General features: G+C 48.8%; 9 protein-coding genes across 9 annotated transcripts; 5 read left to right on the forward strand and 4 right to left on the reverse strand.

The window, feature by feature from the left end:
• Positions 1-1,320: 1,320 nt before the first annotated feature.
• On the forward strand, positions 1,321-1,929 carry HD556DRAFT_1308570 (uncharacterized protein; the record flags this gene model as incomplete). Its single annotated transcript, XM_041300157.1, has 2 exons — positions 1,321-1,711; positions 1,766-1,929. The coding sequence occupies 2 exons, from the start codon at positions 1,321-1,323 to the stop codon at positions 1,927-1,929; spliced, it is 555 nt and encodes a 184-aa protein (XP_041159846.1).
• Positions 1,930-2,217: 288 nt separating this feature from the next.
• On the reverse strand, positions 2,218-4,921 carry HD556DRAFT_1478987 (glycoside hydrolase family 47 protein; the record flags this gene model as incomplete). Its single annotated transcript, XM_041308572.1, has 18 exons — positions 2,218-2,335; positions 2,387-2,406; positions 2,462-2,522; positions 2,577-2,766; positions 2,823-2,864; positions 2,921-3,013; positions 3,069-3,272; positions 3,323-3,435; positions 3,486-3,512; positions 3,567-3,585; positions 3,637-3,711; positions 3,760-3,818; positions 3,866-4,150; positions 4,208-4,413; positions 4,463-4,481; positions 4,534-4,662; positions 4,714-4,797; positions 4,859-4,921. The coding sequence occupies 18 exons, from the start codon at positions 4,919-4,921 to the stop codon at positions 2,285-2,287; spliced, it is 1,740 nt and encodes a 579-aa protein (XP_041159847.1). The 3' UTR covers positions 2,218-2,284.
• A 332-nt stretch (positions 4,922-5,253) lies between these two features.
• On the forward strand, positions 5,254-7,053 carry HD556DRAFT_506724 (Clavaminate synthase-like protein). Its single transcript, XM_041310804.1, has 4 exons — positions 5,254-5,610; positions 5,662-6,279; positions 6,335-6,529; positions 6,582-7,053. Exons 1-4 carry the CDS (start codon positions 5,353-5,355, stop codon positions 6,759-6,761), a joined length of 1,251 nt encoding a protein of 416 aa, XP_041159848.1. The 5' UTR covers positions 5,254-5,352; the 3' UTR covers positions 6,762-7,053.
• A 144-nt stretch (positions 7,054-7,197) lies between these two features.
• Positions 7,198-9,361, reverse strand: HD556DRAFT_506342 (uncharacterized protein). The gene is made up of 4 exons (XM_041310803.1): positions 9,066-9,361; positions 8,900-9,015; positions 8,187-8,814; positions 7,198-8,124 (listed from the first exon to the last, which is right to left on the reverse strand). The coding sequence occupies exons 2-4, from the start codon at positions 8,999-9,001 to the stop codon at positions 7,346-7,348; spliced, it is 1,509 nt and encodes a 502-aa protein (XP_041159849.1). The 5' UTR covers positions 9,002-9,015; positions 9,066-9,361; the 3' UTR covers positions 7,198-7,345.
• Positions 9,362-14,547: 5,186 nt separating this feature from the next.
• Positions 14,548-15,145, forward strand: HD556DRAFT_1237816 (uncharacterized protein; the record flags this gene model as incomplete). Its single annotated transcript, XM_041297929.1, has 2 exons — positions 14,548-14,965; positions 15,018-15,145. The coding sequence occupies 2 exons, from the start codon at positions 14,548-14,550 to the stop codon at positions 15,143-15,145; spliced, it is 546 nt and encodes a 181-aa protein (XP_041159850.1).
• An 875-nt stretch (positions 15,146-16,020) lies between these two features.
• HD556DRAFT_1374069 (Ca2+-binding EF-hand protein) lies at positions 16,021-17,383 on the reverse strand. The gene is made up of 4 exons (XM_041303026.1): positions 17,067-17,383; positions 16,752-16,899; positions 16,304-16,540; positions 16,021-16,251 (listed from the first exon to the last, which is right to left on the reverse strand). Exons 1-3 carry the CDS (start codon positions 17,323-17,325, stop codon positions 16,453-16,455), a joined length of 495 nt encoding a protein of 164 aa, XP_041159851.1. The 5' UTR covers positions 17,326-17,383; the 3' UTR covers positions 16,021-16,251; positions 16,304-16,452.
• On the forward strand, positions 17,373-18,893 carry HD556DRAFT_1374074 (uncharacterized protein). Its single transcript, XM_041303027.1, has 3 exons — positions 17,373-17,951; positions 18,005-18,515; positions 18,574-18,893. Exons 1-2 carry the CDS (start codon positions 17,589-17,591, stop codon positions 18,509-18,511), a joined length of 870 nt encoding a protein of 289 aa, XP_041159852.1. The 5' UTR covers positions 17,373-17,588; the 3' UTR covers positions 18,512-18,515; positions 18,574-18,893.
• A 95-nt stretch (positions 18,894-18,988) lies between these two features.
• On the forward strand, positions 18,989-19,902 carry HD556DRAFT_1443540 (uncharacterized protein; the record flags this gene model as incomplete). Its single annotated transcript, XM_041306631.1, has 3 exons — positions 18,989-19,125; positions 19,186-19,399; positions 19,471-19,902. The coding sequence occupies 3 exons, from the start codon at positions 18,989-18,991 to the stop codon at positions 19,900-19,902; spliced, it is 783 nt and encodes a 260-aa protein (XP_041159853.1).
• A 233-nt stretch (positions 19,903-20,135) lies between these two features.
• HD556DRAFT_1270854 (uncharacterized protein) lies at positions 20,136-22,940 on the reverse strand (the record flags this gene model as incomplete). The annotated part of the gene is made up of 4 exons (XM_041299171.1): positions 22,550-22,940; positions 21,830-22,490; positions 21,705-21,762; positions 20,136-21,657 (listed from the first exon to the last, which is right to left on the reverse strand). The coding sequence occupies exons 1-4, from the start codon at positions 22,889-22,891 to the stop codon at positions 20,136-20,138; spliced, it is 2,583 nt and encodes an 860-aa protein (XP_041159854.1). The 5' UTR covers positions 22,892-22,940.
• Between the last annotated feature and the right edge of the window lie 267 nt (positions 22,941-23,207).

Below are 23,207 nucleotides of genomic sequence, written 5' to 3' on the forward strand. Positions count from 1 at the left end.
AGTGGAGAAAGGGCCTGGAAATCAATCGCGCTTGTGTCCGACTACAAATTGGTCACATCAAACCACCACTGTATTTACAACAAAAGATGCCTACTCATGTCAAATTCAGTCGATCTTATTCCAAGAACAAACAGAAGCTACACGCCGAAAAAGGCACACGGAAGACGATCGCAGTGTAAAGATGATGTCTCCATCGAAGCACGACCGGGCTTGCGGATGAAAAGGCCTTGTGAGTCGGAGTCGTACATATTTTTCAAACGAAAAATAATCCGCTTATTGAAGTCCCAGATGTGTACGTGTCCATGTAATCCTCGGTGGATATTTCTTCCAGTCTTTGTCCAGGCTGAGGAGTACGATCATGGGGAAGACAAGACCATCATGATAGGCCATTTTGCTACCGCACACGATGACTCCGAGTCCGTGACTGGTGATGCGGAAAGAAACATGTATGTTGAGGTCCCGGTCTGACCAGAACATCTGCACAGGCATCTATGAGTGCAGCACTGTTCCCGAGAAGATCTGTGCTGTGGAACGATAGATCGGCCAGACAGCTGCGTACTATGCAGAGGATGAACGGTGGCACTTTTGAAAGAGATAGGTAATTCGGTGTTGCAGTGACGCATCAAGTTCTTGTAATGTATACAAGGTTACGAAGCTGATGGCAACAACCATCTATCATCCTTCATGCAATAGTAGACAAATATACGATCACCAGATTTTAAAATTTTCCTTGACCCTCACACGATAATAATTAGACAGGTTCGCTGCAGGAAAATGCCCAATTACAATGTCTAGCTGCAGACGCTTAGGCTGCGACCGCAACATCCTGTAGAGGGACCAGGGTTGACATCAGAAACCGGGGTTGAGATGACAAGCTGCCTTCGGGTTCGGAAGAGTTGTGATTGTAGGTGCAGTCCTGAATGAAGAACGTTTGTCCGATCGGCAAACTAGATAGACTATTCATTCGGGAAGTGTAAAATATAACATACACCCGAAACCAAATCGCCACGGCTGTGGAATGAATGATTTCTATTTGGCCATATCATAAGATTAGTCACGTGATACGATATAATCGGAGTTTCCTAATGAATTTCCTATTTTGAGTTATCTTGGTGGAGTGCTGGTCATGACAACGTTCGTCATTGGTAAAAGCCGTGGGCCAATCTCAGCTACTGCTACTTCCGCTTCAAACCAGTAGCCGTGGTTCTGACATATCTTGGCCCTTAAGGATCAAAGGCAATGTTTCCGCCACCGCCGTCACCGTGGGATATCGCTTCCACCTATCTATATAAGTGAGACATTGTCCTTCAACCCTTCTACATGTCTACCACATCCTCCGAGAAATCCCCAGAACAACCGCATGAGACGGTAACCAATCGTCTCACCGAAGTCGGTGCGAAGGACCAGCGTGCCTATGAGCGCGCTAGGCACCAGACCAAGGAGCGGCGGGAGTATGCACAAGTGAAGGAGCGCAAGGAGAGAACGGTTGCTGGAGCACCAGCACCAGCCCTCAAGGAAGGGCATGCCAGCCGAGCTGCTAAGAAGGCTAGCTTGGAACTCTGGGATGGCAACGAGCTTGACTCTCGTATCCTCATTGGATCGGGGCGTCCTGTCAATGTCGCACCAGTGCCGAGGAACAAGTCTGGTTTCTCCAAGATGGCACTTGCAGATTTTGTGACGTTCAAGACCAAGAAACGGTTCAAGGCGCAAGGTACAGTGCTGCCACATTTCGTTCGTCATAATTCTGACTCAAAGTTGTGCATAGATGCTGACTTCGAAGTCCTCCCGCCTGTTCGTTCAGTCATTGCTCTTGATGACTTTGGACATGACATTGAGATCAATGAGCCCTGGGAATTCATTTCTCTCTCCCCTGAATCACCCGCCTGCAAGGGCCTGTCATACGCTCAGGCTGCTGCTTTGACGCTTTAGATTACGCTATTGTGGTTGATATTTGATTAGTATCACACCATATCACACCACACCCATTATGACTTAGTTCATTCCTAATTCGCTCATTACGAACTCATGCTATATCTTCGAGCTCCACGTCGTATCGTCTTGGTCCTTGTTATAATTCTACTTAATGGACTAGGCGGTTTATTTAGACCTGGAGTATCAATATAATTGATTGGTGTTGGATGCTGCTAGTGTATCGAGGGCGCCGAAGGTCTGAAAATGGTAAAGCTGAAATTGTCCCATGTTTCGATGCAGCCGATAAACCTATGAAAGCTAGATACACCAACCTGCTAATAATATTAATCTGACCATGGTACAGCGCGAATAATTAGGAAAAGCCGGTGCGTATAGTTGGATTAAATACAGGCAGAGGATGCGCCTGTCCAAATATGAGTATATGCGGAATGACAGATGCATGTTTCAGACTTACCTCCGTGTTGAAGACATAGTCTGTGAAACAATGTGATACATGAACTACGTCTTGTCAATTGAACGGGGGACTCACCGTTGAGAGGAAGTACACTTGAATCCGCAAAGAGTAGATACAGATACTTTAATGTTTCGCTCTGATGAGAAAACTGAGTCAGCTACGATCATGTGGGAAGGACAGAGTCACACACCATCAAGAAAGTCTCCATTTTATCGTCATACTCCACGGGAACTTGATCCACATTTATCACACTCGCATACCCACCCGTCGGGATACGGCAATGCTTTTCGATGGCCTGAAATATCGCCCAGCCGTAATCGCGATACTTGGGATCACCGGTGAGCCTGAAGGCAATGAAAATGGATTCGACAGTTTCCGGGCTGCAGTACAAGTTGAATCCTTTATGAGTGAACGGCGCAACAGAAAAAAAACATACCGGAGGATATATCGGGCATCAAAAGGAGGAGGGGCGTTAGGGCTGGTAATTCACAAGCAAGTCAATGTGCAACTCGAGTGACAAGTGAGTCAATATACCGCGCGCCTTTGATGTACCAGTCCGCAGGAACCACCGAATCATCCATCCCATCGCCCAGAATACGGAAGTGCGCAATTTCAGGCGCCAGGCCGCTGACCGCCATGTTCAGTGCACATGTAAACACTACCGAAGCACAACGAAACATACGTTTGGGTGTCATGTGTGGCCATACATGTGTCAATGAGTTCCACTCCTGTAAGCCAATCACGTTCGCCTTGGTTGGTGAGTTCGTCGGTTGACGGTGGAATCGAGACATTGTGAGTAAGGGCACCGGACGTCGTGGCACCGAGCATGAGGGAACCGCCAAGGAAGCACACGAGATGATCTTGCTTGGGCGTTAAACGCCATCCGCTATTGATCACGTTAGGGCAATTATCATCGAAGAATGAGATATAGCCAACAGTTCCCCATTTTGAGTCCGCTCTGGGTTAAGTTCAGCGATGTAGAGAAGCTGGCTGGAAAGCCCTCGTTTTACCAGGTGTGTTTGGATACCTGTCATCGCAGTGTCATACATCTAAAACGTATCATGAATGATGTATGGACCAGACTGTCAAATACCTATACCTCGCGATATACAAGCTCCGTTTGGTTCTAAGGGAATCATCAGACTTTCCAACATCGACCTTTCCTGTATACTATACTTACAGTTTGCAAGTATTGTTTCCTGTGACTCAAAGATGAGAGCAGCGTTAAACTTAACATGATGTCGACTCACAGTAGATATTCGTAGTAAGAATCCCCGCGAGATCCGAGTCGGATCGGCGAAGTTTGGTAGCGACCCATTTTCGAGCTGGCATATGAGCTGTATGCTTGGCGATTTTATGAATTCAAGACTTACTCAACAAAGATGGGGACTAGCCCGCTCGTCATTGCGCTCGCCCTCAGGACGGCCATTACCTGAGACAATGTAAAATCTAGTGCAGAACCTCAAGTAAAATACTCACATTTTCAGCCTTTTCCCAATACGTATCCTCATCGGTAAGGTACGCCAGATAGCGGAACTCGAGTTGTAATGTTGAAGCTTCGGCCGTACTGATCATTCCACCAGTATCCCTATCTGGCACACCTTCTCGAAGCGCCAGATTGATTAGTGATAATGGAAGACCAGACTCTGTCTCAAAAACGGGCAGAATGCGGCTACCGAGTTCCTGAGCCTTCTCGAGAAACACGGTGTCATCCCCAGACAAATGGTACGCCGACAGTAAGCCTCCTAGGACTCTGATTGTGACCTGATGATCGAAAACACATCAAGTCGCCAATATGCTATGAAAGTATTTTCTACTCACCTCAAAGGTATTGAAATTACCATCCCGTTCGAATGAGAGCTTGTCTGCCACCCATGCCCTTGCACGCTGGTACTCATCCTCCAGCCCCATAATAATCATCGTGTCGATAGAATCTGCCACAGTATACCCAATACCCCCCGCTTTAGTTAGATTCGAGCCAGTATGCGCGATCGGATGGTACTCGTCATCACCCATAGCGTCTCTTTCTACTGAAATCAGTTGTTTGGCTCATAACTATATGAACTGCGCTATTACCGTATGCAAGCCACGCATGCTAAGGTCAGGTGTCAGTCCACGAAAGGCTGAGAAGATACATGCTTTCGTACTTTGAAGGCCTCTACCACTGCGTCTCGTCTTGCTTCGTCTGCGGTGAAGGTGGGGACATAATGCGTTCGAACTCCTGGTAGATGTCTGGTAGGTGCACCGAGGAGCGGGCTCTTCACTAGAGCCAGAAACTAGCAATGGGTAAGTAGAATCCACCGACTCTGAAAGCATTTTATACAGACATTGTAAAGTGCCAAAGCCAACACGGCGGCTAATAATATATACACTTTTGGAAATGCTGGACCGGACTTGGTTTCACTGCCCGTCTGCATGGTTGGTGCCAGTCATTAGCGTATCAGCCTGCCGAAACAACTGTCAAGTGCGCACATCGTGACCATTCGTGAACTCAGTAGCTGCTTTCTTCCTCTGTCTAACTCCTGGTTCTTCCATGACTGCAAGTGACAAAGTGATCTAAGCAAGCGTGGGCAACTGGTCAACTTCCTTTCGTACTTGCCTAGGCCCGGGGAAAACCGATATTATAGTTCTTAACGGCAACTTGACGGGCGTAGCTGGTCCGCAATGGCATGCCTGGACCGCGCCTCCCGTGACGCGCCGCCCGTGACACGGCTGTGACAAGAAATAACTCTATATATATCCTAATTTGTCCATCTGGACATATCATAATTACATAAATCCTTGGTTGCCCAGGCCCTCCCGCAGGTTTGAATGTATACACTCGTCCCTACTTTTGGTCCCGCTCCTAATACTTCACGTTCGGCACCGGTTCGGGCCGGGGACATGTTTGTAATGAAGATAAGGCCGGATCAACCTCTTTCTGCTCGACTTGACTTTGCATTCTCATATCTGATTTTGAACGCAACATGGCTATCGAACTAGCACCAATCGCCCTCCCCGCCACTGCCAGTCGTACTGATTTTGACCCCGATTTTGGCCGGGAAGTCAAGGGCGTGAAGCCTGGCGAACTAACTCCTGAGCAATTCAAGGAGATCGAGACAGCTTTGTACACTGTAGGTCTCGGATCTTCACCCGGCGCACTCAACTTATGTACTTCACAGCATGGAATTCTGCTATTCAGAGATGCTGCACTGACACCGGAACAACAGTATGCTCTAACGAAGGTAGGCGAATTCATTGACATAGCTTTCAACGCAGTTCTCAAGTTCAGATAGGCTTTTGATCCTGAGTCCGAATCATACGGACATGGTAACAACAAGACGCAGTCAACCAAGAAGTCTATCCTTCATCCAGATCTTAAGACGATTCCCCGGGTGCCCCAAGTTCAACTCATCGGCAACGGGATGGTTTACAACCATGAAGGCCTTGAATCTGCTGCTCTCAAGCACCCCTCGCATACAACCTTCCACAAGACCCGTGTCTCTCCTGAAAACGAGGCCCTGGGCATCACCAGATTCTATCGTTGGCACATAGATGCTGCGTTGTACGATTACAATCCACCTCGTGCGACTACCCTCTATGGCATCACTGTGCCTGGGGGTGATAGGCAGACTGTCAGGTACAGCGACGACGATGATCCATCCGGGGAGATCCTATCTGTGCCTCTCGGGACCACAGCTTTTGTGTCAGGAAAGAAGATGTTTCAGATCTTGCCGCCTGAGTTGAAGAGCCTTGCCGTTCGGACTTCTGTTCGGTACGCACCCCACCCTTACGTCTGGATGGCACCTGCCCGTGCGAAGTCGGACGGTCTAGGAATTGTGAACGAAGGTCTAGAATTGCCGCTGAGCGAACTTCCAGAGTGGGAGCAATCGAAAATTAAAACGCTGCCTATTGTACGTCCTACTTCCATTCCGCGGACATGAGTTTAAAAAAGCTGAGCACGCTTAGCTTTGGAAGAACCCTGTCACAGGCGAACTACACTTCCAAGTGCATCCTTGCGGTGCTCAAGAACTTATCGTGAAACCCTTACCGCTTGGCGCTTCCCGTGAGGGTGCTTTATACCCCGATGGAGAACATATCAAGGACCTTGGGAAGGTTCGCGAACTTCTGCACTCGATGCAGCGGCCCGGTATTGCCCCCGGGGTATTATTTTTGCTTTCTTTTTCTCTCTATGTGAACTGATACGACTGCTTAGTTGGTGTATCCACACGATTGGAAGGAACGTGATCTCGTCTTGTTCCACAACCGCGGTTTGCTTCACACCGTCGTCGGTGCTTTCAAGCCCGATCAAGTTCGCGCATTCCACCAGTGTAACCTCGCCGCGTCCGATGTTCCCGCTGGCCCCACAGAGCAGGATATTATTGCATGGGCTTGAAGTACGATCACATGTCTGAAACAGTCACTATTTGACCATTCGCGATCGGAAGCATATATATGCGACACTATGGAACTATACAATATCAATATCAGTGACGTTCACTTTGCCTCGATACTCGTGCATATGCATTTATCTCTTGTAATCAATGTACTCACGATGGACTACCTGGTCATCCTGTATCCAAACTATAGCGTTGTCCAAACAATTTGTACTACAACTATTCAGGTATCGCAAGAAGAACATGACCAAGACAGGGCAGGTGATGTGAACCGTACCCGCAATTAGGGCTATAGAGACCAGATAACTAAGTGTGTGAAGCTAAGCGGATCCAGAGGGCATAGAAGAGGAAATCAAGAACTGGTTCAATCGAACGCGGACAAAAACGCGAAGACAAGTTTTAACGACAAAGAGGATAAAGGGATACGAGATCAATATTAAATCAATTTTGTAAACGCAAAGCATCAATGAGAGACAGGCAACATGAAAGACACATACAAGACAACGACCGATGAGAATGATCAACATATAAGGCAATCAACGTTATCCACGGCGACGATTCATTGGACGAGGATGCGGGAATATCAACAATTGTCATTGGATTTAGGCTGCGCGGTTGGCGGAGAATGCGGAGTTGACTTGTGGGCTTCGTCAGAACCTTCACGAGACATGGATGAAGGCGAAGGACTGGAAGATGGTCCAGGTCCTGCAGAGACAGGTGTGCTATCTAGGTGTTCATCAGCAGGTACACTGTTACCGCGTGCCATGTCTTTCCTAGGCACCATGGGAGCGGAACTGAAAGCGTTGCGGAAGTTGTACATCGAGCGGAGGTCGCTGAGACTGTGTGTTGTCTGACGATGGTGACCCTCATCCTCAGAAACTTCTGTTTCCTCCTGTTCGTGATCTGTCTCCTCAGCCTCCTCACCCATTACAGTCCGGAGGGAGGAGACTGCGATGTTGGTATTGTTCATGAAGCCAGCGGCAGCCGGGCCGTGATAGGAAGATGTTAAAGAGGTAAGTGGAGGAAGAGAGTAGGTGCGTGGAAGAGTAAGAGGAGCGCTTCGGCTCGCCGCTCGTGAAGCAGCAAGACGTGCCGGATGGATCGGTGGGGTGGACGCAGCCGATTTAGTCTTACGTGCTGGGCGGACTGCTCTGCGGGTGCTGCTCGTCTTAGATGAAGAGGCGCGCTGAGCAGCTGCAGAGGGACTGCCGTCATCAGGAGTAGACTCTGCAGTGGTAGCTGGATGTACGGAATCGACGGAGGTCTGAGAAGAATTGTCACCCTTGTGGACACGTAGATGTTGAAGCAAATTATCATTCCGGTTGAAACGTTTGTCGCACGTGGGGTGAGGGCAGTCAAATGCTGATCGTGACGGATATTATTAACAAAGTCCGGAGATGCGATGATGCAACAAAGAGGCTCACGTTTTTCATGTGTATGAATAGATCGGATGTGCCGTTTGAGATGCTCTCCACGGCTGAAGCACTTGCCGCAGTCTTCCACTTTGCAGACATAAACGCGTCCCTTACGTCCCTCAGCTGCTTCTCCTTCTACTGCGGCATCGTCGCCGGCGGTAGGGACGCGGCGACCGCGACTCTTTTTTGTCAGGTTCGGAACGGGAATAGGGGGGGCCGTGCGTATCCTCGGTCCACGACGTTCAGAAGTAAATGAGGAAGAGGAAGCGTCAAGGAAAGTATATTCCCCGGGCATTGGGGTGCCACTGGGTTCGAATGGAGGCGTGACTTCCTTTAACTGAGGGGTATCCTCAACCATTGAACCGGGAGACGATTCCGGGATCAACACGGTAGGTTCCATCTTGAGAAGCTTCGATGGCACGTAAGTTGGGTCTTGATCTGCCTCGACGTCAGTTTCGTCGTCGACTGCTCGCGCGTCGAAGGATCGTTTGAGAGAAGCACTAGATCCTCTATATGGCGTGTCTGGGGGGTCACCTCTGCCGTGCTTTCCCCAACGAACGGTTGGACGACCTGTTGTTTGGGAACGCGTTACTCTTCGAGAATTCGGATTTGAATCGGTTGAAAGATGTTGAGAGTCCTGTAAGACATTATAATGGAATATAAAGAGTGGCGTTATCCTGGTAAATATTATAACGGAATATAAAGCAAAAAAAGATACTGACCAAATTATTAGGTTGATTAAGGTCTACTAGAGTGTCGTCGTCTGGTAAATGTGTTGATAGAGCTCCGGGAGATTGGTTGAATTGAGATTCAGGGCTTTCCATCGTTTTTGCGACGCCTGATGGGAGAATGAGAACAAGGGGCTTTTCGGAGACGACGACTGCTCACCTCTTCGACAAAGATTTATCCAATGCTGTTAAAGACTAATTCTACGGTATAAACCAGCGTTGAACTGTGTTTTCAAACCAACAAAATTTCCTTGCAAACGAACTCTGGCGTAGGGGATTTCGGACAGGGGTCCTTCGTTGTTTTTTTGCCAAACTACCCCGTTCACACGATCGAGCCCTATCCACGTGTTCAACCGTGACGGTCCATGGACCACTCGTATCATAGTCCAGGACCGTCATGATCACTACGGTGCACAGCGGGCGACGCTGTTAACGTCTATACTATATCGTTCTGCGTTAACTCTGCTTTGAGTTCAGTTATCTTCATACTAATACACTGGGAGGGTACTCGGTGTTAGCTCCCACTTTTACCAGATTTACCAATATAGGCATCCTCTGCTCTGCTGCAGGTGTATCGGGACCACTACTGCTGGGCACTTGAAGCGCCCGCTGACGCCTCCACAAGATCCACTCTCTATTTCCTGCCTTGTCTCAACAGTTGCCGAACTGAAGTAATAATTTGCCTTTACCGTCATGTGGCAGCTACCAGCTTCGTTTGGCACGCTCCTTCGTAGCTTTGGTTTCGGATAATCTTGGCCTAGATTGTATGTTCAAGAATGTACGTATTGTGACGATAATCTTGTTGACGCGACTCAGTCTCAAGGCGATGTATTTATTCCCAATTTCCGCACTCGCGTCTACAACGGGCTGTCCAAGTAAACGACATCGTCGCGATACTTTCCGTTCACTTACCGGTGCTTACTTCCCTGATTCTTTAAATCGCCGTTTTCCTTGTTTTTTACTATTAATAACGTTCTCATCCATAGCTCCACTGGCCGGATCCAACCTGAACAGCGTGTCTTGGTGTCTACAAATGAACAGTGCCTGTTGGCTTTCGCACATCCGCGGCATCGACTGATGGGATGTGTCAACCTTCCCATGGACGATGGGGCGTCATCTGCTACTAAGCACTGAAGCCACAAGCCATTAACTCATCTCAAGGCCACAGTGACGTTGCCTGCTTGTCAGTCACTTTTCTCGAATGCGTGCTTCACGATAAGGTTATCTCTTCGAGGCTATGCACGTACACTCGCTAGAATCGTTGTGTATGTTCTCCGCTGTTCCATATCCACACACTACTAATGTATGCATTTGCTAATGTCGCAATTCTCAAAGCATCACATCGTCGGGACCTGCCGACTGATTGTGAAGTCATGCGCTTCGGCATTGTCCTTATTTCCTCTCCGAGTCAATCCGCACAGTTATTATAGTCTTCCAAAGAACGTGTCGACTTGCCTAATGGCAATACGGCGATTTTGTGTTTTTGGAATATATTAGTAAGTTAAGGGAGCCTATTTACTGTTCGGGCGCTCATGTTACGCTGACTGAACATGAAGCAGGTTTCTGTATTTGGTGATTGTCAAGTATTGCCTTCGCTGCTTTGAAATTCATATCAATAATCAAGATGCAATTGGCTGTAATTGAATTTGAGACCGTCAGGACACGCAGCACACACTGACGGTCACGTCAATTTCGCAGTCAATCGGCACCTAAGCTACTTTTTGAATCCAGGGATTATTGCGACATCACCCTTGGATCAGTCACCGCACGGCATACTCATGCTTGCCACTGGCACAAATCCAGCAAGGCTAGCTATTGGATTAGCATGGTTCCCCCGGTCTTCAGTTCTAATTCCATTCGACAATGCTAATTACCTGTCAGTTCGCACAGGTTTCCGCTTAATAATCGTTGGCGCTCCGTCCCAACTATAGCGCCACCACTCTTAGCCTGTTGAATCGGACGTAACTCGGATCTATGTTGGACAAGCGTTAGACAGCTGCGGTGCTTGTAGACCGCGCAGATGCAATCATCACATCCGCAGACAAGGTCAGGGTCGTCTATTACTGATCTTTGGTGTATTAAAATGAAAGTTGCCGACTGTCGCTCCAGATCAAGTTGTATGCTCATTCGAATTTTAATTAATTTTATGGCTATCTGATGGGGCCTTGTCCGCTTACGTCCCGTGCACACTCGCTCCCGCCAAGATGGCTAGTCAGAAAATGATTTGCCGAATTTAGCTATCTGGCGGGCATTTCCATAACGCCCCTGCTCTATGGAGATAGAACAGGCGCTTTAGATTCGAGTATCAACCGCAAAAAGGAAGGTTGAGCGGCATTGTTGATTCTTGGCAAGTCTCTATCCAGGATCACAATGGCGTGCACACGCCTGCCAACCGACCTCTTCATAAATGAAACCATCGATTAAAAACGATATGCGGCGCGATACGAATGTGATTCCCAGGGATGTAGTCGTTCATGTCAAGTGCCATGAATAGATTCTGGTCTAATTTCCCGTAGAAGCCAATAAATAGATGATACACACCGCAATCAGGGTGGCTGGGGTGATTGAGAAGTGCGTGATTGGAAAGGGATGGTGAGGTCTACGGCAACGCAGTATGAATTTAGAAGGTAAGTAGCACGGTTGGTGTGGGGACCTGCGGGAGTGGATTTCCGATCCATAGATATGAAAGTGCGAGGTGAAACTCTCAGGGAGCTTCTCGAGGAATTCTTGATTTACGTCGCTTTGCCACCCCTGGCGCGACTGACATGCGGTGACAGGATGGAGCGGAAGCCTTTCCTGGGTAACGGACTGATTAGCTACCGTAAAGAGGTTTTATGCTGCAGGGAGGAGTAAAATATCAGGCTGCAGGGAGCCGAGTGCCTCGCGTTGGGAAATGAGTGGTGTAGACGACAGATAGATCAAAGAAGGTAGCTTAGGCACAACTATGTACCTAAACTAACGATATCTCTGTGAGTATAGAAGGCAGCTCACGAGATCCCTACCTGTGCAAAATAAAGCACGAAGAATACTCTGACGTAGAGATGCTCTTCGAGAGGGCTAAAAGGGTAGAACATCCGTGTGATTTGCAAACCCGTTACGATGATGATAACGTAGATGAACGTTCACGGCTTGAGATCAGCTGCTGTTAGATCGGAGCTTCCGTACAAACCTTAGATCAGGCTCTAGCCTGAGATGGTACTAGCTGCTGCCTGCCGGTGCTTGAGAACCATAGCTCTCCAAAAGAGCAAAGATTGTCGAAAAGTGTTCAGTAGCCTCGTGCTATGACCACCGAGCATGACTCGGATAATGTGGCTATACTTTTCGATTGAAAAGGACCTCGTCCAGAGGATAGCCATTAAGGAAAGCTGGTACCGAAAGATCCCCATCGAAGAACTGGCAATCCGGCAAAGTAGGATCAACAATAGTACACAGGTAAGGCTTCTCTATGATCGCAAATGAGTTTCGCTAAATCGTTCTCTTGACTCCGTATCACTACCAGGTTCGTCGGCGGTGCAAGGTTTCTTTATGCTGTACTAAGTGGCACTAAGGTTGCAGTACTAGATTCTCGGTTTATCATCTGCTCTCGTTTCGCAGGCTGTCCCTCCTTCACCTTCACCTTCACCTTCAAGTTCATCGCCGCTCAGAAACTGCGGTACTCATTGACAGAAGTTGACTCTTTTATTGTTCTCCATCGCTTCTAACAGAAACATCAATTTGACGAACACTCACGATTTTTGAACACGACGTGACTCATTTGAAGAGCAGTGCACTCTGGCAGCAATTTGCTCCACAGCCCTCGATCGCATTTCCATACAACTTTCTAGGCCTCGGTGTCCCGCCGTCGACCAACGCGCTCCCCGCGATTGTTCCATTCTCAGATCTTTTTCCCCCTCAATTGTAAATTACATTCACAGCCACACGATCACATCCGCTTAAGGTACCTGAACGCGACCGCTTGCCTTGTGCGCGAACCTGGCGATTGTCCTTGGTATGACCAATAATTTCCAACTCAAATCAATTCCCTTATTTTAGTGTCCTCAGATAAATCTGGGCTTATATTCACTCCAGACAAGGCAAGACCGTATTACAACTCTGTCCTTAAATTCAAATGGACTCGAATATTCGTCCCTCTTATTTCGACTCTGCTCCTTATCCTTTCCCCCATCAGCCAGCCCCACGACAACAGTCTGGACGTTCGGCGGCTGTCAACATGACAAGCTCCCCGTATTTCGCTCGCACGCATTCACATTCTAGTTCTAGTCCTAGTCTTGGCCATTTCTCCCCCTCTATTCGTTTCAATTCATACTACTCTCTCGCACAGCAGTCGCCATATCCCCAGCCACTCCCAGACTATAGCCCATTCCCGTCGGACAGTTCAGCCGCTTCCGCTGAATCTCCGCTCTCTTCATCCTCGGCCAACGAGAGCCCGCTTCCCGAACCTCCCATTGATTCGATGGAGAACGACACATCGCATGTTGTTGGTGATGATTATTATCCCTACATCATGACCGATGACCTGGTCGCTACTGGATACTTGTTCCCGCACGCTCCACGGGCATTCCTATCGGGGTATGTGGCCGAGAACCCAGAGGTGTATAAGCAGCCTGTCGCAGCGCCACTGCCCATGCCCTTGTCAGTCGCAATGGGGTATTCTTATTCACCTGAAGCGAAGAAATTTCAACCGTTGTGTCCTCCACCGCAGCAGGAAACGGATCCTCAGCAATACAGCAACTCCTTGTATGGTTCTCCTCCTACACCTGCAGCTCATCTCACCCATCCTGTGGGGAGCGATGCACACTCTTATCCACAGGATTTTGATGCTGCATACCAGCCGCAGGCGGCCACAAGCTCTTATCATGCTTTCCCGGCTTCGGTCCCCCCAGCTTCGCATGCCTGCTACCAGCAGCCTCGTCAGAACATCAAAGTAGAAAGCATTACCGACCTTGTAGCTTCTTATAGCCCACCAGCTGATATCTCCAACTCGCCCACCAGCTTGACAATCTATGATGGTCTTTTTGAGACAGGTGCGTACTCGTCGAATGTTTGGACCCCTGTACCTGACGTCCTCAGCATCAGGTTCACCCCCAATTGGGCAGCATAACACTGGTATATCGGAACTGGTAATGCGCTATATACCAAGCCAAAGCAATTCGTTGTCATCGATGAGCATGCCTGTACTGCCTGCACCTGTTCCGCGACAAGCGTATCTTGGATCATCCATTGTCAGCGATTGTGAGCGCACGTGCCAGGAACAGGAACAGCAACGACAGGCTTTGAGAGTTCAGACACAGGGTTTGCAGGAGCAGAGAACTGTGCGACCTGCAGAGGTATCACCCGTGATGGGGTTCACGGATCTACCGGAACCTGAGGATGAGGATGCTGAAGGCGAGCCAGACATTGCAGCTTTTAATCACCATGGGTCCAGCTCCAATGGTGGACATAGTTCAGGGAAGCGTCACTTCATGCCACAGGGCTTCATGCAACAGTCTGGTGAGACTTTCCTTGTCGAGAGAGACGATGATTTCAGTTTGGACGACGAAGAAGACGCAGACGGTGTTGATGAAGTTGGCCTTGACAACGACGATGATTACGGCGCGGAAGAAGTACAGGATGATGATGGAGACGGCGACTTCGTACCCCACATGCGAACAACGTCAAAGAACACGCGAAGCTTACGTTCTCGATCTTTTTCCGGCAGGAATTCGGCGCGGTACCATCCCTATGGCTCAGGACTCCCACAGCCTGCACCAAAGCGTGCTGCGAAGTCACCTCTTATTGCTGCCTCCACTTTGACGCCAGGCTTGTCATCTCAGGTAGGAAAGTCTCGCAAGAACGCACGGTCCCTCCCTGTTCCCGTTCCAGTCCCTAACCTCACGAAGAAGTCGAGGGGTCGTCGCGTGCCGACTGTGAATAATACCGGCGGCAGCGGTCGGGCCCGAGGTTATAGTGACCCCCTCGGAAGTCGGATCTATTTGTGTGACATTAGCGGTTGTGGCAAGTGTTTCGCAAGAGGAGAGCACCTGAAACGACACATCAGGAGCATCCACACCAATGAAAAGCGTAAGTTAAAATTTTCTACCGTCTATTCCATCGTTCTTATCAACAACGGCAGCGCATAGATGTCCATACCCTGGTTGTGGAAAGGAGTTCAGTCGGCACGATAACCTAGGCCAGCACATGAAAGTCCATAAGGATCTTCCCAAGTTGATGGAGAGGATGGGTATGGTGGATGACATTTAATTACATCCACCGTGATTTCGACAACGGCTTCAGGTTTGTCGTTGGTTCGGAATCCCGGATGCGCAGGACTTACGCGTTCTTCGTGTATTCTTCTGCGGTGTAGTCGGCTTTTCGCCAGGTCTGGCCATTGCGTTATTGTTCTTCGACCCACCCTTTCTCTTTCTCTTACTCGCTCTACGACTCTTTTTCCATCTCTCGATCCTGACTCATCTCCTGCACCCGAAACTCATTTGATGACCCTCATTTTCTTGTTCCTTCCATGTTTGCATTGACCGGCTCCATGTCACAATGCGTCCTCATTGCCGCACGTCGTCCTGGTTAGCTTATGTCTGTTATTCGCTTCTCTGTCATGTCATCGCCACTTTCAAAGCACCTACATTCTCGTGACTCTCGCCCCGCTCCTTCGCATCATCTCCATGTCGACGGCTAGTATGTCGCTATCGTCGCCACACGCTCTCGCCTCTCAGTTACCCGGAGCTCTTGTTCTATCCGTAGAGCAGTCTTTGTTCGCCACAGAAGACTGCGCCCACTATGCCGCCGATTACATGCAATCCTTGACGAACGTTTTCTTGACATCCGACGCTGCCACGAAAATTCAATGCCCCATGCCAATCCTGTTGTATCTTATCCCTGCATTCCATCGCCACGCTGTATCCTTATCACTCATCGCTTGCACTATCATGGACAGCATTTTTATTTACCTCTCATCATTCTCAGTCGTATCCTAACGCCAGTCTGCGTATGTAGCCATACGTTATGGTTGTAAAGTATTTTACTCGGGTGTTTATTTTGGGGATTTGTTTTACGGGTTTTATTATTTTCTTAGTCTTCTTTGGGGAATTATAGGCCCTATGATTAAGGCTATGTAGCCACGAGTGGACAATAAATGCATGTGTTTTTATGTGCCATCAATTCAAGCTGCGCCGTCCGGCAGCCTGTTAGCTTCTTGGCGTCTCTCAAGCTTTACGGCTCCCGATCGTGGTTCGCAGTGGGGACCAGGGCCGCGTCACAAGGATTCATAGAATAGACATAACTCAGCGGCGTATTACATATCAACCGGTAGCTGTAGAATTACACGAGGGATTCTAATGAACATACTAGCACAGCTGTTTATATTACGAATAAGAGGGCGCCTTTCTTGGTTAGAAAATGACTCACAGGACGAAATTCGTGAATGTTCCAGACAGAGAACGATCGCAATATATTACTAAACAATTGGGAGTTAATAGATAATAACCAGCCAGAGCCGGTATAACAGTATACAACTCGAGAAAATAGGAAGAAATGACAACCATCAGGGAAGAGAGCTATGCATCATCTGTCATGATGGCGAAAAACTCTTGTTCGTTAATCTCTCCATCCTGGTCGAGGTCAAATTCATCTATCATTGCTTGCCTGCGAAATGGAAGAACAAGGGGTGAGCAAATTAGGAACACCACGAACGAAAAAAATCAGTCACTGCCAAACGGCGGTGAAGAAAAAGCGGAAATGCAAAAGAAGGGAGCTGATGCAGTAACGAGCACGAAAAAGGGTTACTGGGACGAAGTGCCTACGTGCCTCTCGCAGACCTTGCACCCCAAAACGAGAATGAATGGGGTTTACTCACAATTCATCATCTTCCAATCGGTCACCGATCTCTTTTGCGACACGTCGAAGATTCCGTAGACTAATTTTTCCTGTGTTGTCATCATCGAACAATTGGAAGGCTCGGCGGATTTCATCCATCGGATCTCGCGCCAGGATCCGTTCGCTCACTAGGAAAACAACGTTAGCAAAAAGGGCGCGCAATCACGAGAGAAGGCGCTGTAGGCGTGAGATATCCGATTTTATGGAGATCCAATCATGTAAACATGAGACGCGTGTTGGGGATCTGGCGCGGACTCATCGCTTGAGTAGAATTAATGGAGCTGAACTACTCAACTGATTTTTGCAAAATCCTCAAAGTCGATTAGACCATGACCGCTCTTGTCATGGTCTCGTAGTATCTTCAATACCTCTGCTTTCTTCATGTCAAAGCCGAGGGCGCGCATCGCGACCTTGAGCTCGTGATAATCCAGCGAGCCATCCTTGTCCGTGTCAAACAGTTCAAAGGCCTCTTTTATCTCTTGTTTTTGTTCATCGGTAAGCTCGGGACGTGTATGCGTGCGTCTCTTGGCTTTTTGCGCGGAAGCAGAATACATGGCGAGCGGATTGAGTGTGATGTTTAGCTCAAGCAGTTTAGTGGTGGCAGAATTGACGTTTGTTTGACGCCGACGCGTCTGGGACCCCTTGCACCACTACTATAAATGCCAGCGCGATTCGCGTCCGAGTCGAGTCACTCAACCTTTTGTCGTTCTTCGAGAACCATCGGGAGTCATTACGACGACAGAGTCACTATAAGTTCTTGAGGTACCGCTAACACGCCTATAACAACACAGAAATTTTCAGTAGAGCTATCCAGAAGATGACTTACTGTTCTCGCTGTAACCGCTCTTTCAACTCCTGGCCTGCTTACTACCAGCATCTCAGAGACTCCCCCAATCATTGGGAGTGTCAACCTTGTCAACAAGACTTTGAGTCTCGACTAGGACTCAAAGAGCATTACGTTCAGAGCCCCCGTCATCACTACTGCCAGTATTGCAACATCCATTTCGACTGCTCGTCGGAGCTACAGGATCATTACGAATACGAGCACGCCTACTGTAGCTCTTGTCACAAAGTCTTCAAGAACGAATTAGGCTTGCACGAGCATAACCGGCAGAGTCACGCCGACGTGTATTGTGTTCTGTGCAAAAGACTCTTCCAGACTCCGAGCAACCTTCAGTCTGTAAGTTTTACTCCGTTCTTGGACCTGCACAAAACCTAACTTAGACGAACTAGCATTTGAACTCTAGTATACACCGCCCTAAAGACACTATCTGCCCCTTCAACGGATGTGGCTTGGGGTTCATCAACAAGTCTGCACTCATTCTCCATCTTGAATCTGGCTCATGTCGATCGGGCGTCAACCGACGCGTCGTTGACAACTGGGTCCGCGCCAATGATCGCTCTAACGCGATTACCAACCCAGCGCGACTCATCACTGCTGGCGAACGTGCCAACATTAAGCTTATCGCCACAGAGCAGTCGTGGAACGGGCAGGCTTATGAATGTGTTCTTTGTCACACGCAGTACCGGGCGTTGATGGACTTGAACCGTCACTTGGATAGCCCTCGCCACCAGGAGAAGGTCTATCGGTGCCCTCTCGATACCTGCCGGAAGCATTTCGTCACCCTTAGTGCGTTGTGCCAGCACATTGAGAGTGAGCGTTGCGGTGTGATGAAGTTCAGGGCAGTCCGAGACGTCATGGACAATCTCCTCAACGGCGTCGCCCGCATGACATTGTAACATGGTAAGTTCTACGTGACCATTGAAGGTCTACAGGCTATAACCGGATACTTCGTATCTAGCCCTCGTGTTGTCTGCGTTCCTTCACATGCCATATCCACATGGTTTCATCACAGATAATCACTTTCTATTCTTCTACTATACTTTTTTTTCATTTCTCAACCGGCATTACCGCCTTACCTATTGCAAATCACTATCTGCGTACCTTTACATCCTTTTTGATAAACCAATTATGATAGTTTTGCCTGGTCTGGCCAAAGCAGGTTTCTTGGTCTCCCTCAGTTGTACATGGTAGTCATATCTTACATACGTCCTTACTTTCCGCGTTTCAATTGCGCCGTATTGTGAATCAAATCGAAGTTGATAAGTGGTCTCGTAATCCCGTCTCTGACTCCATCCTCACTGTGCAAGCGGAGGCAAATACTTTAAATGGGACCGCAATCATCCAACCAGCGTGAATTGTAAATGTTTGCTCTCATGCTTCACCCCTTCATTACCCTGCCCCTTATTGTGCTATTCATTTGCGAGGAAGTCATCGCCAACACGGAAATTATCAACTTCCTTGCCGCTGAGGAAAGCAATGTCGACTTCTCGTCTACCACGGTTGACAGTTGGTAAGTTCGAACACGATGCTTGGAGCAGCTCCTGGTGTCTTGACGCAGTCCTGCGTGCAGGCCAGTTTTGAATTACAAAAATAATCAGGGGTATTGGAACGTAGATCCCCCTCTACTCGACACGCCTTTGCAGCAGGTATGCGAGTCAGAGACAGGCATTGATCCGGCGAACCCCTTCTCATGCCTTCATGAGCTCTGGGTAGCGCTAGATCTCGATGATGAAAACTGGATGTCCTATTCAAAGTTTACGCTACGTCTATCCTGGCCTGCTTCCGTACGTCGCACGCTTTTTCATTCCAATCCCAATCCCAATTCACATTCGTCAACCATACGTCGCTATTACAGTCCCCCGCGGATTTTTTGCTTGAAATCCACAGTCCTCAGGCGATCTTGACCCGTTTGTCTAGACTACCGCAACAGTCAGCGATAGACGGTGCTTCCATCACTACGCCGCATTTATCGCGCACGGGTTTATCCACTACTCGCCTCAAGTACGCCAGGATACGAGTCGTTGATACTGGCATACGCACACCCACACGCACACCTGATCTCCCTGTTTCGGCTGCTCGACCGATATCATTCATTCTCGTTCTCGAACAACTCTATCTTGGCGTTATACCGGCTTCTCTCGTTCCTGCTGCGTGTTTCCTTATCCCCGTTCTGGCCTGTGCGGCTCTAGCCACACCGTGGATACTTGGTTATCTCGATCATTTCATAAAGGAGGCTAGACAGGAATTGCGCGATTTTAGCACAGTTGAGGAAAAGAAGGAACACTGAGATGTGTTAGTCGTGCGGTATACATGCATTTTTCTCGATGCTGTGGCGTTTCATCTCGACCGTGGGCGATCCAGCACTCGTGATACAAACACTGTCATTTTACGCGCGTCAAAGAGAATCCATTTCATACTAATAGATCGAGTTAGCATCTCGGTAGACTACGGCGTGTGCCTGACCAAGAAATACACCGTCTCTCCATCAAAACCAAGACTCCGCCACAGGTGTGATTGATATCAAGCAACGCTCTCCAATTCAACAAGATGAACGGCTGCAAACCACGCAAGGATGATTTCCACCCGTGGGCCGTGCAGCGGTATGTTGAAATTTAACGGCTTCTTTTTGTTCCCAGCTTTGACTTTCTCCGCTGCTGCCTTCTCAGCACGTTCCTTTTGCCTTGCAGCTACAGGAACAAGCAAAATTCTGGCACAATCCAATGCCTCTAGAAGATCCTCACGACTCCCACTGAATGTACTAGAAGGGGTATTTCGTCCGTTGGTGGGCAATGAGGAACCCGACGGGATTTGACATGTGTTTGAAAAAGATGTGAAAGCAGAATAGAATTCAGCGTCTGCAGAAGACGTGGACATAGTATCGGTCGAAGACATCGGCGGTGAAGGGGGCGGTGGAGGCTCAATTACAAGCCGGTTTGTCGCCTTCTTACCCTGTATGTATGAATGAGGTTGTACACCGGGCATCCACCCACTAGCAAGGCGTTCGAGGACCTCGATAAACTCGGCTTGAGCCATCGAACGTGGAGGTAGAAACACAGGGTATCCCTCCAGCCCGTCTACAACAACTGCAGTCCGCGAGAAAGTGGCAAGGAGAGTGGGTAACTCGGCGAGCATAAGTTGGCAAATAAGGATACTGAAGTGGGACTCCACGAGTAGGGGATGATAGGTGGTGAACGTTGGCGGGAGAATGGAGTCGACATGTGCGAGGCCAGTGGCGGTTGACGTATGAATATTTGGGCGCACCAGCTCAGTTAAAAGGAAGGCAACCTCCACCCTTTTGGCCAGATCTGCTTGCATTGGCGCAGGACCTTCTAGAGTGTCAAAATGAGAGAGGAAGCGTTCATGATCACGCAAACTCTTCTTCAGGAGGGAGTGAATATTTTCACGAAACCCGTCGTTTGCCAGAACTTGCCGGTACGCCTGGGCTTTGGGGCCATCACTGCGTCCCAGCGGTCCGTCAGGATTCCCCATCTCGACTCCCCCGTAGCGGCCATTAGAGAGGTAGCAAAGGCGCATCTCAGCTCCATCAAGGGATGAATTGACCTTGCTGACCCCCTCGAGCCGCAATATTGCAGATTCAATGAGGTACACGGCATGCTGCAAATACGCTGCCCCCCTCAAAAATAATAACTGTGGTTCGATAGGGTCTGGTGCATCTGGCAAAACCGAAGGATGTAAGAGTAATGGCTCCCCATTTATTCCTTCGATATTAGTCCCATTCGCAGCGGCACTAGTACCACTAGGGGGCGCCTGTCCGTGAATTTTATTGGAGCTCTTTTTCTTTTTAGTAGCTTTCCCTCGAAGCTCGCGGGAAGATATTAAATCTTGATGTGCGGTACGCGCTTTTCTCGCCGCACGGGACTCTCGTAGCGCATGAGTAAAGTCTTTTGTCGCCAAAGAATACTCGTCGCGGAAACAGTGAACTATTCCACGCGTCCGATGATATTCCAGGCGCTGAGGATAGGCTACAATCAATTCATCAAGCACTTGCGTTGATGTGGAGTCCGCAAGTTGCCTATTAGAACTGAATTTAAAAAGTCAGGTAAAGAATTATATACGCGTTGCACGAACCGGGAGGGGATTTTTTCATGGAAGAAATGAACATATCGTGCATCAGCGTCGTTAGGATCTGCGTGTGAGTCGCATCATTAGCGCTGCGCCCCAATGAAAAAATTGATGGGGCCTCCTGAACATACCACACTTGAGAACTTTCTCAGCGATATCATCAAATACACTTCCTCCTTGCATCACCATGACGCTACTGGCAATTTCATCCGCCTTATAAGCGGCCGCAAGCTTCTGAACAGCGAGGGCTCTAAGCCTATGTATGCGCATTGCGCTCATAGCGACATTCCTGCCACCGCCGATGTTATTGGAGCCGTCAAAGCCCAGCCCTTGAGCCGCAGCCCAGGAATTATTGATTGGTGTACGTATAGAGCCAGCAGCAACAGCCGAGAGACCAGAGGATGCGCGTACGGAAAGTTCAGAAGCCTCATCGATGAGCCTCCGAATCGCTGCAACGTTCCGAAAAACGCCAGGGTCAATGGGTGGCGGAGTAGCTTTACCCGGGGCAGGCAGGGGAAACGCAACTGACTGTGAGGTCGGAATATACGGCGTTGGTAGTGTGGTCAAAGTGTTGCCTGGTGATTCCGGAGGAGTATTATCCTTGAGTGAATACAATATGCGGTCGCGGTCGCGAGGACGTGGCGCCGGTCGTGACTGGATGTTTCCGAGTGAAGTCTGGGACGAATAAGCAAGAGCGGGTAGCTGCGTTTCCGACGAAGACAGGGTGGCAGGGTCAAGATTGAGGACAAGCAACGATTCCAGCAATTCCAATGGAAGTTGCAGCCACGGGCCCTGGTATAGTACGCGAAGGATCAGTTCCGCAGCTTCAATGAGATAGAGAGCACAGTTACGTGGTAAGAGCTGATATATTTCCAATGCTTGTTTCTACTAATACAAAGCACGGAAGCACGCTCAAAGTCAGGTGAAGGGGATGCCCGTGATTTTGCCGGAGGATCAATAGCTTCACGAGTCTTTGGCTTCTTTGATTTTTTCTTCTTCTTTTTCTTTTGGCTCGCCTCCGAAGGTAAAAGGTCGCATGTGGATGAAAGTCCAATGGAGGAATTAGTAGTAGCCGAGGACGTTATGACCTGGGTAGTGAACTCTATGGACTCGACTTGCACGCCATGTAACGGTGTGGTATCGTCCTGGGAAATGAAATCCATTTCCGACGACAAAGGGCCCTGCTTCGACATCGTCTGCGACGGTCAGGATGAACTTGGAAACTAGATGGAACAAGTAGCCTGTCGCTAGTCAGCTCTCTTTTCACCAACTTAATCAAGAATTAGGAATCCTTTCTTTGGACAATATTTCTCACGGTCTTGATCAACTACGTTCACTTGGTACTTGCGATTTGCTCATCGAATGCAAGCTTAAACGCTTGCGCTTATTCCTTGCATCATGCACTCAACAGTGGGCCAAGATAGATACACAGAAACGGCTCCGACTTCAAGCTTCAGCTTCAAAATCACATCATCTCAGACAAATCTCACATGCAGGTTCGGGTATTCG

Source organism: Suillus plorans, assembly GCF_016647745.1.
Source record: "Suillus plorans strain S12 chromosome Unknown HD556scaffold_30, whole genome shotgun sequence".
Lineage (NCBI taxonomy): Eukaryota > Fungi > Basidiomycota > Agaricomycetes > Boletales > Suillaceae > Suillus > Suillus plorans.

What these genes read in the sequence shown, in the direction of transcription:
- HD556DRAFT_506724 (XM_041310804.1), top strand. Translation starts at nt 5,353, where the DNA reads ATGGCTATCGAACTAGCACCAATCGCCCTCCCCGCCACTGCCAGTCGT. An exon ending in AACAGTATGCTCTAACGAAG is followed by an intron (nt 5,611 to 5,661) that starts GTAGGCGAATTC and finishes AAGTTCAGATAG; the next exon opens with GCTTTTGATCCTGAGTCCGA. An exon ending in AAATTAAAACGCTGCCTATT is followed by an intron (nt 6,280 to 6,334) that starts GTACGTCCTACT and finishes GAGCACGCTTAG; the next exon opens with CTTTGGAAGAACCCTGTCAC.
- HD556DRAFT_506342 (XM_041310803.1), bottom strand. Translation starts at nt 9,001, where the DNA reads ATGGAAAGCCCTGAATCTCAATTCAACCAATCTCCCGGAGCTCTATCA. An exon ending in TTAATCAACCTAATAATTTG is followed by an intron (nt 8,815 to 8,899) that starts GTCAGTATCTTT and finishes AATGTCTTACAG; the next exon opens with GACTCTCAACATCTTTCAAC. An exon ending in TATTCATACACATGAAAAAC is followed by an intron (nt 8,125 to 8,186) that starts GTGAGCCTCTTT and finishes CGTCACGATCAG; the next exon opens with CATTTGACTGCCCTCACCCC.
- HD556DRAFT_1374069 (XM_041303026.1), bottom strand. Translation starts at nt 17,325, where the DNA reads ATGTATTCTGCTTCCGCGCAAAAAGCCAAGAGACGCACGCATACACGT. An exon ending in TGAGGATTTTGCAAAAATCA is followed by an intron (nt 16,900 to 17,066) that starts GTTGAGTAGTTC and finishes TTGTTTTCCTAG; the next exon opens with TGAGCGAACGGATCCTGGCG. An exon ending in CGATTGGAAGATGATGAATT is followed by an intron (nt 16,541 to 16,751) that starts GTGAGTAAACCC and finishes TCCATTTCGCAG; the next exon opens with GCAAGCAATGATAGATGAAT.
- HD556DRAFT_1374074 (XM_041303027.1), top strand. Translation starts at nt 17,589, where the DNA reads ATGACTTACTGTTCTCGCTGTAACCGCTCTTTCAACTCCTGGCCTGCT. An exon ending in CTCCGAGCAACCTTCAGTCT is followed by an intron (nt 17,952 to 18,004) that starts GTAAGTTTTACT and finishes TAGACGAACTAG; the next exon opens with CATTTGAACTCTAGTATACA.